The 12,082-nt window shown below is 44.1% G+C and overlaps 1 protein-coding gene across 6 annotated transcripts in view; it reads right to left on the minus strand.

Annotated features, from left to right (window-relative positions):
- Window positions 1-12,082, minus strand: part of VPS53 (VPS53 subunit of GARP complex) — a 176,595-nt gene that overhangs the window by 78,097 nt on the left and 86,416 nt on the right. For all 6 annotated transcript variants that reach the window (XR_012514579.1, XM_039476537.2, XM_003929324.4 and 3 more), the window contains 2 exons: window positions 8,567-8,668; window positions 265-359 (listed from right to left, as the gene is read on the minus strand). Coding sequence is in view for 5 of the 6 variants with exons in the window: in XM_039476537.2 (XP_039332471.1) it covers window positions 265-359; window positions 8,567-8,668 (197 nt within the window). In the remaining variant the exon portion in view is untranslated. The remainder of the gene's footprint in view (window positions 1-264; window positions 360-8,566; window positions 8,669-12,082) is intronic.

Genomic DNA, 12,082 nt, shown 5'->3' on the forward strand with positions numbered 1-12,082 from the left:
GTCAGGCCTCCACACCCACGTGGGAAGAGGGTGTTGGGACCCATAGGGACCTTATCAGGGGCAAACTCAGGTCCTGAGGTTTATAGACATAATTCATGATAACCTTCAAAAGATGTAAAAATATCCCAAATGAGTTTCTGGGGAGGGTCACAGGCATGCCACGTCCCTCCTTCAGCCTCTGGAAGGAGCTGTGCGCTTCGAAGACCCAGTCAGGACCTGGGCTCGAGAAATGCAGGCAGAAAACAGCACATGCCCCTCACTTACTTGTCCTGGGATTCGATGTACACGTAGAGATGAGGCTCGAAGCACTTGGAGACGATGCCATGAAATGGATTGTCCGGGGCTTTGGGCTTCTTTGGCTATAAGAACAAAGAAAAATAAACCCTATACTTGAGTGGTCTTTGCAAATGTTTAAGAATTTTTTTAAAAAACATCTTTTCAAAGTTCACAATATGAGAGTACTTGACGTAATTAAAGTGGGAAAAAGTCGGCTTCACGATTCACCCCAGTAGGTGAACAAACGGCAGCTCTGTTAGCATCACTGGCTTGCTGTAGACGGTGGAAGATTTAATGTTACTCTGATAACATACGCGTTTTGAATCTGGAAGCTAGTCATCATCTATCTGACTGGTGTTTTCCAGAATTTACATCCTGGCTAATAGCAGCACCTTGTACCTGTACACTACTTTAGAATTTATAAAGTGCTTTCACACAATCCCATTTTTGACAGCCTCCATTTACTGATTGTTACTATAGGCCAACCACTTTGATACCAACGAATACATCACCTGTTCCTCACAATAACCCTTCATGTAGGTATCCCTACTACTTATACCACAAGAAATGAGGACTCAGAGGCTCTCTAACTTGCCCCAAGACACATGTAGAAGTCTGCTTTTCTTACTCTACAACTCTTTCTATGGTATCATTATTTTCCTGCAATGGTTCCCAGAAGGTTTTGAATTTCATCAGTAAGAAAACGTAACAAAAAGAAGGGTGGAGAACCAATAGAGGGTTATTACATTTATTTCGCTACTTTCTATTCTTACCACAAGTTCCTAAAAAATATACAGGCTTGTTTTTTTTGAGACAGAGTCTCCCTCTGTCGCACAGGCTAAAGTCCAGGGGCGCCATCTCAGCTCACTGCAACCTGTGCCTCCTGGACTTAAGTGATTCTTGTGTCTCAGCCTCCTAAGTAGTTGGGATTACAGGTACATGCCACTGCAGCCAGCTAACTTTGGTCTTTTAAGTAGAGATGGGTTTTGCCATGTTGGCCCGGCTGGTCTCGAACTCCTGGCCTCAAGTGATCCACCTGCCTTGGCCTCCCAAAGTGCTGGGATTACAGGCATGAGGCATCAGGTGCAGCCAGAAAAAAAGTATTTTATGCCCCAAATCTTATAAGAATAAAATAGCAGCATATAGGCAGTACTTTTTGAGAAAGGACAGAAAGGGGGGTGGAGAGAGAAAGAGAGAGAGACACACACAGAGGGAGGAAGCAGGCAGACAGACTATACTATTTTTTTTTTTTGCTTTAGGCCACTATAACACTAGACCAGCACTGGTTCCCAGACTGTTACTTGGAAGCCACTGATAAAGAAGTCATATGACAGCCAAGTATTTTAAAACTATATTTGCTACTTAATTCCTTTCCAAATTAAAAATTAAGCGAAGATTTTCCTACATGTTACTTTCTATTCCTAAAAAAATATAAATTCTGTCTATTGCCAAATGAGCACAAAATGACCCTGAGGCAAACACACCTTGCTGGGGCTGGTACTAGAATATAGTGTGTATGTAAACTGCACCCACAACATACTGGTTAAATTGAACTACTCAGATCTTATTTTTTTAACCCCACTTTACTGAGGTATGACTGACATTTTAAAAGGCCAACATATTTAAAGTATGTATCCTAACGAGTTTGAGAATAAGTAAACACCCATGAACCCCTCACCACCACCAAGGCCCTGTGTATCTACCACCTCCCCAAGCTCCCTCCCACCCCTTTAGTTGTTGTTGTTATTGTTGTTGTTGTTGTTGTTATTATTATTATTATTATTATTATTATTATTTTTGAGATGGAGTTTTGCTCTTGTTACCCAGGCTGGAGTGCAATGGTGCGGTCTCGGTTCACTGCAACCTCCGCCTCCTGGGTTCAGGCAATTCTCCTGCCTCAGCCTCCTGAGTAGCTGGGATTACAGGCACGCGCCACCATGCCCAGCTAATTTTTTGTATTTTTAGTAGAGACGGGGTTTCACCATGTTGACCAGGATGGTCTCGATTGCTTGACCTCATGATCCATCTGCCTCGGCCTCCCAAAGTGCTGGGATTACAGGCGTGAGCCACCACGCCCGGCCTAGTTGTTATTATAATTACTTGTGGTAAAAATACTTGACATAAGATCTACCCTCTTGAACTGCTTATATATTTTAATACATACTGGAAGAGCTAAGCCCCAATGACAGGCAAAAATGGTAATTACCTATTTCTGTTTTTTAAAATAACACACTGTAATAGCTAAAAACAACTGTAAAAACTGATCTGTAAAAAAATGATCACCAAAAATTAAATGTCAACTTTAGACACACTCACTCAATCTAGTACTTAGCCCTCCTCCCTTTGCACCAAGAGTTCAACGTCTTTAATTTTTTGCAAGGTTTCTAGAAACTCTGGTCCTTCCTAAGAATAAATACCATCTCCACTGTTTACTCTTATCATCTGGAAGTCACTGCCACAGTCAGGCCTCAGAGTAAGACCCCCACAGGGCCTCAGGGGCCAGGCAAGACTGGTTGACTGGGCTCGAATCTGCTGGATCTAGAATTCCATGCTAGTGCAGATGTCCTGGGAGTTTTTCTGCACTTCAATTAGTTTTAGATAAAGGCTCTATGATGGAGAATGAGGACTGTGAGGGGTGGTCCTCATCCATTTGTCCTTTTATTTCCAAGTCAGTATCTATTTTTTATTACTGATTTCAAATGATTATTTAAGTGAATAGAAAAATGTGATTTAATTTGTCTGACTCCGTAAGACTAGATATTATGGTTTTAGATTTGGAAAACATGGCTACTACAACCAGGTATCTTTTTATTAATTAAATAATAATTATAGGTATTATAGTTATTTTTTAATTTTTTTCTTCTTTTGAAGAAAATTCACATTCTGCAGGATAACTTCTGGTAATTACACATGGAAATTTACATAATACAGAATGCTGTCATTTAAAAAAATCAATCTGTATATTTTCTGCTTTTGTTTTTTCTTTTTTTTTATTTTGAACAGATATATTTTGTATTTTTACACTTACTAATTTATGCGTACTTTCCCAACTACGGACAATATTTTATCACTTTGAAATGGCTACATTATGAAAAATGACTTAAAATGTCTATAGATTATCTAATCTCTAAGTCCATCTAATCTATGTTAAGTCTATCTAATAATCTATATAAGTCTATCTAATCTATATTAAAATGCCTATAGATAAGTATATAGACATAAAAAGTTGATATATTACTGTACTGATGTAAAATTTTCTGATTTTGATCTACAAGAGTGAACTTACAAATTGTTCTAAAGGTGGGGGGAGTAGGGAGGAAATCATAGTTACATAGGAAAATGTTAACAATTGCTGAATCCAGAAGAAAAATACTTATGAGTTCCTTGTAACTTTTCTCTTCATTTGACATTATTAACTGTCCCCTGGAGGAAGCTGGGAGATGGGAAGGGGTCTGGATCCACTTCCTGGTTTGATGATGCACTATAGTACGTTAACTTTCCCCCTGGAGGAAGCTGAGAGATGGAAGGGTTGGATCCACTTCCTGGTTTGATGATGCACTATGGTATGTTAACTGTCCCCCTGGAGGAAGCTGAGAGATTGAAGGGGTTGGATCCACTTCCTGGTTTGGTGATGCACTATAGTATGTTAACTGTCTCCCTGGAGGAAGCTGGGAGATGGAAGGGGTTGGATCCACTTCCTGATTTGATGATGCACTATGGTTATGTTAACGTCCCCTGGAGGAAGCTGGGAGATGGAAGGGGTTGGATCCACTTCCTGGTTTGATGATACACTATAGTACATTAACTGTCCCCTTGAGGAAGCTGGGAGATGGAAGGGGTTGGATCCACTTTCTGGTTTGGTGATGCACTATAGTACGTTAACTGTCTCCCTGGAGGGAGCTGAGAGATGGAAGGGGTTGGATCCACTTCCTGGTTTGATGATACACTATGGTATGTTAACTGTCCCCTGGAGGAAGCTGGGAGATGGAAGGGGTTGGATTCACTTCCTGGTTTGGTGATGCACTATAGTACGTTAACTGTCCCCTGGAGGAAGCTGGGAGATGGAAGGGGTTGGATTCACTTCCTGGTTTGATGATGCACTATGGTATGTTAACTATCCCCTGGAAGAAGCTGGGAGATGGAAGGGGTTGGATTCACTTCCTGGTTTGATGATGCACTATCGTGTGTTAACTGTCCCCCTGGAGGAAGCTGGGAGATGGAAGGGGTTGGATTCACTTCCTGGTTTGGTGATGCACTATAGTATGTTAACTGTCTCCCTCGAGGAAGCTGAGAGATGGAAGGGGTTGGATCAACTTCCTGGTTTGGTGATGCACTATAGTACGTTAACTGCCTCCCTGGAGGAAGCTGGGAGACGGGAAGGGGTCTGGATTGATTGATTTCCTGGTTTTGATGATGCATTATCGTATTTTAGCTGTCCCTCTGGAGAAAGCTGGGAGACTGGTACATGGTACCTCACTGTACTAGGTTTATAATTTATGAGCCCATAATTATTCCAAATATAAAGTTTTTAAAAAAAAGTGGTTCAGAAGATGTGGGCCCTGCATGTGAAGAAGTTTTAGAAATATCTTAATCTATTTATTTTCCTTATACTCTCCTTTTATATATGCACAGAAGTGATGTATGATTTGAAAGAAACTATTTGGAATGAGTCTCAAGAGCTCATTTGGTAAGTATAAAATACAGATTCTAAGTGAGAAAAGAAAACAGCTATATAACTCCACGGCACTCATCTTATCTGTCTGCCACAGGTCCTGCCGTGATAAGGCCCCACAGGACACTCAGGCTGCATGACCAGGCAGTGCCAGGGCTGCACCCCTACCTGCAGATGACGTGGCCCTGCCCTGCCCTGCCCACTAACAGCACTCTTCTGCAGCGAGGAGGGACCCCTGGCCCTGCGACCACAGCACCCAGATCCTCTTGCAGCATTTTTAGTGCGAGCTGAAGCAAGAGATGAATAATGGGAAGGACTGCCTCAAGCTTCCTTTCTTCTTACTTTTTTCCTGCAGGGCTGTCTCCTGCCCATGGCTGCATTGTGAATGTGCTCAGTTTAGATAGGAGGTGCTGGAATTTTGGCTCCAACTGGCATCTCCCTTTGCACCAGGCAGCTCCCCAGAGGGTTAATTCTCAGCTTCAACATGACGCTAAGTCGTTTAGCAGTAGGTTGAGGCTGCGTTTCTGAGTGTGTGAATTCTGTCCAAAAGCTGCAGATGTTTAAGCTATTTCCTCCTGGAGTTTGATGGAATAATAAAAGGTTACTGTTGTCACAGTGAGGAGGTCTGCAGCTGCTCCCATTTCCTTTTATTGCTACCCAATGTAAACAGATTAAATCTAACTGTGCGGATCACCAGAAGGGTACATTTTAAAACCAGAAATTTGTTATTTCTTCTCCTTTCTTTTATACTTTCGGTACCCCTCAGTCCCCTTTCAGATGTCATTTTTTATCACCGGGAATATCCTGGCAACTGATTACTCAGGGCCTTTGTAAACTAAATAGCTTTTTTCAAGTTCACTCTCTCTTCTCAGCAGCCAGGCGTAAACTGCAGTGGTAAGCAGGGAGTGACCCTTACCTTGAGGGCCAAATGCTACTGACTGCAGCAATGTAATGGGTCAGGTCACCCACGAACCGGTAGGGACCTTCCCTCTAACCACCTCTGGCTGATTTCGCCACTAACACCTGGTGGGTCCCTCCCTGACTCCACAGAGCTCTTGCTCTTGTTGTCCACCCCACTCCGAGAAGAGGGAGACCCTGGGCGCCTACCTCAACCATAAGCAAGGCCAGGCCGGTGAGGCAGCAGGAGGTCAGGGATGGCATGGGTGGAGGCATTAGTCACTGGTGTGTAAGTTTTATTACTAATGAGTAATAGCCCATGAAATGGTGGGTGGATCAGCTAGATCAGGGGTTTAGTTGTTTTTTTTGTTTTTTTTTTGAGATGAAGCCTCACTCTGTCTCCCAGGCTGGAGTGCAGTGGCGCAATCTTGGCTCACTGCAACCTCTGCCTCCCAGATTCAAGTGATTCTCCTGCCTTAGCCTCCTGAGTAGCTGGGATTACAAGCATACGCCACCACACCCGCTTAATTTTGTATTTTTAGTAGAGATGGGGTTTCACCACATTGGCCAGGTTGGTCGCGAACTCCTGATCTCAAGTGATTTGCCCACGTCGGACTCCTAAAGTACTGGGATTATGGGCATGAGCCACCAGGCCAGGCCATTTTTTTTTTTTTTTAAATGACATAAAATCCCTGGTTGAAAAGAAATTTTATCTGAAAGCCCACAATACAAAACGACTCAAAATAAAACTGCTCTGATCTCAGGGACCTAGGTCCCTGGTCTCCTCCTAGCTTCACAGCGACATCTGATGGGCACCAAGGAATACAGTTTGAAAACCATGAGCTCTTACTAAAGATAAACTAGGGAAGTCTAAAGAGAGAAAATAACCAGCCTGAAGTCACATGGTCAGTCAGTTAACAGCCGACCAGAGTCTGGCATTTTCCCAGCACATGGCTCTGCTTTGCCCCATGTATCTGTCAGATGTCAGGCTTCTGTGTTCTCAGAATAAGCAGGTCTTGGTCCTTACAACAGTAACGTCAAGCTTCCATATGAGGAAAAAGTTACAAGAAAAAGGAAAATCATACTTCACCTGGCAAAACTGATTTTGTAAGAAATGGGGCCTCTCTATCTTAATCCAATTTAATAACATCCAGAGATGACTAGCAAAAGGAATAACTCTTCCTGGCAACACTACAACTATCTGAGCATTTAACTGCACCATTTTGGACACAACCATGGCAGCTGCTGGCACTGGTGAGACATCAGGGCTCTGCAAACGGCTCTCCTGCACAAACAATGCTCACAGCAGCAGCTGGCCGTGTCGGAGGAGGACATGGCAGAAGAATAAGCTCTACACCCACAGCCTTCTTCCCACCCTAGTCCCTGCTTCCAGAAATGTGAGAACTGCATTTAATTAGTTAGAGGAAATGTCTGTTTTCTCCCATGCCAGTCAATACTGTGATAGCTTTAAATCAAGTGCACCTACTTCTAATACACATCTCTGGGAGAAAGCCTCCTTAAGATGTCCCATCAGTTTTGTTCATTTACTTCTATTCCTGAGATTCAATTCTATATCCTCCACTCCTGAATGAGACATGAGTCATAAACAAAAGAGCACTGGGAAAGGAATTCGAGTTTCTGACACTGAGACCTGGCTTCCAGTTTAAGCTCCTCCACTTCCAAACTATTCAACCCTGGGTCAATCACTTAACCTCTCTGAGCTGAAGTTTCATCACCTATAAAGTGAGAGGCAAGAATTGTGAAGATGAAATAAGGCATGTAATAGAATTTAAAACTGTAAAGCACTATAAAAGCATGAGGTATTCCTTTCATTGCAATCATTCAATCGATGGACCAGACACTGTACTGCATCATTTCAGAGCTGCTCCTGGAGTTCTGCTCTCCTGGCTCCTGACCTCACCATGCTGGGAATGAATGCAGGGTGAGCTGCTAAGTGTATGGGTACAGGTTTCCCAGTGCTGGTCCTCCCAGCCAGCCTCCCTTTTGGTGGTGTCTGGAGCAAAACAATACCATAAAATAATCCTCCAGCAGCCAAGTGTAGAAAATTAAAAAGAGGGATCACTAATCCAGAAAGGAAAAGTTCTGATTTATTGCTCTAACCTCCCTGTCATAAAATGGCAGTGAAACAAAAACAGCATTCTGTAGGATGAAGGGAGAGGAAATTTAGACTTGGACAGAAACATCCAAAGGAAATGAAAGTGCTAGTGTGCTCTGAAAAGTAGCTCTCCAAATATGCCACTGGTCACCTTGTATTTCCAACCCTAAAGTGATCGGCTTATACTGCATGGAAGCCTCTCCCAGCCGATGGTGCTGCTAGCTTCCCGGGAATCGCTCAGACTCTCACATCATCACCATACCAGACAACAGTAAAACAAAACAAAGCTCACAAGCTCAGGAGACGCTGAATGAGGCAGAGCAGAACTCTTCCGGCCCCACCGCAGTGGCTCATGAAGCTTGTGTGTGTCCTGGCAGCGGGTTCTTCAGGAACAGAGCTGTGGGGCAGGAAAGTCTGCCCTTTCACGGAGTTTCCTAAATGCACTTTCAGATAAGGGTCTTCTATAAAGAACACCAGATAAAGACCACCAGAGTTGTCATCTCTGAATGTGGCCAGGAGCCAAAGGATCATATCTGGAGCAAGCAGACCCATTTTCAAAAGCACACATCAGGTAGGTTACCCATGGTGACGCAAACCAGACTTACTTGATCTAAATCTCCCCTCTCCGTTGCCAGTTCCTCCATCTCTGGTGTTGGCTCATCTTCCAGGAAGGGATTGGTAGAAGTGGGTGGAGACTCAAGCTTTTTCTGTTAGGTTGATAAGAAAGAGAAGTATTTTCTGAGCATATTCAACAGCCTTCACTATTGATCCACTTTTTCCAGGTGTCTCCAACAGCTAAGTCATGAACTCTGATCCGGTAAAGAACTGAGGCAACACAGACCACATGCTTACCCCCAGGCCTTCACACTGCCCTTCCGTCCTCCTGAAACCTCCTTCACCACCCTGCCCCAACTCTAATCTTACGCATCCTTCAGTCTTCACATTAGAAGCCGCTTCTGCTGGGGAGCCTTTCCCATTGTCACATTTGAGTTAGATGTCCCTGACGTGTTCCCAAACCGTGCTACATGTCCCCTGCCCCAGCATTTATTAAAATACTGCAATTGCCCATTTGTCTGTTTCTTTCTGCCTCCATGATGGCAGAGATTATGTCTATCTTGTTCCCCATCCTATCTTGGTGCCTAGCATGTAGCAGGTCCTCAATAAATAGAAATGAATCAAAGTGCCAGATGGATTTGAATGCAAGAACAAACTACAAAGCTAATCTCAGGCGTTCTAGATTAACAGACGACTCTTCCCAAGTAAGCCCCATTACAACAACCACAACTCCTAGAGAAAATTTACTTTTCAGCTTCCAAATATGACTATTTGTAAACACGGCCCTGAGTGGAACTAGGGCTCATGGGACAGCTGGAGGAGGAGACGTGGCCGTGGCTGTGGCCTTGGGGTAGCTCCGACTGTGCTGCAGTGGCCATATCACCCAGCTTCTCTGAGCCACAGTGACTTCATCTGCTGAATGAGGGAGTAGTCACAGGACTATCTGAAGGCTCAAATGTGAAACCCTAGAAGCAGCACATGATACACACAAGGGTCACTGATGATGTTTAACTCCAGTACAACTAAAGAATCAAAGCAGCCCTCTGGAATTTCTTTACCATTTTCACCTAGAGATGTTGTTTATGCCTGGGAGCTGGAGGCTTTGGTAGAAAAGAGGCCAACTGCACAAACAGAAAAGAGGAATTCTTGGTGCTGAGGATGAGGGAATGGGGCAAGGCATGGCTCTCCAGAGATAAGAAGTTAAGTGGAGAGGGAGTTTCGAAATGTACTTGATATTTTAGCCAATACCAGTGGGTCGACCTGAATTAATCTCTAAGCCAAAAGGGACAGCAGATGGACTATAGTGTGAATGACTTTGCCAAGTGCCAGGACATCATCTAAAGACATTACAAACAAAAAAACAAAAACAAAACTTATACAAAGGCTGGCCATGGTGGCTCATGCCTGTAATCCCAGCACTTTTTAGGAGGCCAAGGCAGGCAGATCACTTGAGGTCAGGAGTTTGAGACCAGCCTGGCCAATATGGTGAAACCCCGTCTCTACTAAAAATACCAAAACTAGCAGCATAGTGGTGGGTGCCTGCAATCCTTGCTACTCAGGAGGCTGAGACAGGAGAATCACTTGAATTTGGGAGGTGGAGGTTGCAGTGAGTGGAGATGGTACCACTGCACTCCAGCCTGGGTGACAAAGCAAGATTCCATCTCAAAAGATACATTAAAAAATTAAGTAAATAAATTTAAAAAACCTTCAACAAAAACACTACATCTGTCTCTGGTTTTTGTTTTAAGACAATTCCGCTTATAGTCATTTAAACTATTTGTTTGTGGGCAAAAACACCTGGATACAATTTATGTGGATGGACACAGCCTCGGTGCATGACGGAGCCTTGTGATGGCTGCATTAGCTCGAGGCAATCATTAGTAAAATGATGACTGTTGTGGTAACCTGGTGAGAAACAATATGGTCTAACACCCAAGCAAGTATTTCAAATTTGCACATTCCAAGCTCTGGCTTCTTTACTTGATACCAGAGAAAAAAACATCCTTATAAACTTACAGCTCTTTTCAGAAAGCAGTATTTCTAAGCTTGAGTTGTCTTCTTAAGGGCTGCTGATATTTTAGAGAGAATAGTAAGAAAAAGAATCTACCAAGCTCAATCTTCAACAACCATAAGAAAAATAAATTAGTTAATAGCATTAGATTCCTGACTCCACTGGCTTAACAATGGGCTCTGGGATTATGCTGTTGAGCTGAGTCACTATGACTCTAAGTCTTCTGGTCCTTGGTAGATGTGAAAAGCAAGTCAGCTAACCGAGGTTAAAAGCTTTGTTCAAAATCATTCAGTGGCAGACACAGAATTTGGATTTTTGAGGTAAATGCTCATCTATTGCTGAGTCTATTGGGTTGATAACAGCACCTCACAATTACGTAAGGTGGGCCTCATTTTAAAACATAACGTGTTACTGGAAATCAGGGCAGAAATCAGATGTCAGTGAAGCGGGCTGAGGATGTTCCTGGGCTCTACTCCCTCTGGTGCAAGGTATCAAGAAAACGGACCCAGAGGAAGAAGCGGAGCATATCGGGCACCATCAGAGGCCGTGTGAGCGCAGGGCTCGCTCAGCGTCATGGGCCAGAAGCCTCCCAAGCTCTCCTCCCTACTTCAACAGTCTGTCTCTATTGGCGTTTTTTTGTTTGTTTTGTTTTTCTAGACAGAGTCCCACTCTGTCGCCCAACCTGAACTGCAGCAGTGTGAGCACAGCTCACTGCAGCTTTGACCTCCCAGGCTCATCACTACACCCAACTAATTTTTGTATTTTTTTTGTAGAGATGGGTTTGGCCATGTTACCGGGATTGGTCTCAAACTCCTGACCTGAAGCAATCCATCTGTCTCAGCCTCTCAAAACGCTGGGGTTACAGGCAAGAGCCATCATGCCAACCTCTATTAACATTCTGATGAAATGAGGGGAGTTGTGGACCCCCAAGGAGCTCCTGGCTCACTCATTTATGGCACACACATTCCACGTGTGGACCAAGTTAGTACAGGAAAAGTGATTCATTCCTCCACTCATCGATTCAACAAACGGCTGTGCTGGGCCCTAGGAGCAGAGCAGTGAGCAAGACAGGCAGCCTCAGCCTCATGGAGATCATAGTCTGCTGAGGAGACAGCCTTCAATCCAAGTCACACAAGCAGCTGAGACGAGCCAGGGAGGAAAAGTAGTTGTTACAGAAACACGCAACAGAGGGCCATGAAGACTTCCCTAAAGAAAGAACGTGAGCCAGAGCTGAAGGATGCCTCTGAGTTCATGTGAGGGGAGGAGGAGGGTAGGGTGGACAGATCTCTCTAGGTGCAGCGAAGAGCACGTGTCTGTGCTCACTGAGCAATGATGTTCTGAGCATCTACTCCGTAACATCTGAGGAAGGGTGGAGGAAGGTGGAGGGTGGACAGATCTCTCTAGGTGCAGGGAACAGCACGTGTCTGTGCTCACTCAGTGATGATGCTCTGAGCATCTACTCTGTTCCAGGCACCCTCGGGTGCACCAGGGACACAGGTAAGTAAGGCAGATTAGAGAGGAGGCACTGCAGTGGTGACAGGAAAACTCAGGGAGT

Source organism: Saimiri boliviensis, chromosome 17 (assembly GCF_048565385.1).
Source record: "Saimiri boliviensis isolate mSaiBol1 chromosome 17, mSaiBol1.pri, whole genome shotgun sequence".
Lineage (NCBI taxonomy): Eukaryota > Metazoa > Chordata > Mammalia > Primates > Cebidae > Saimiri > Saimiri boliviensis.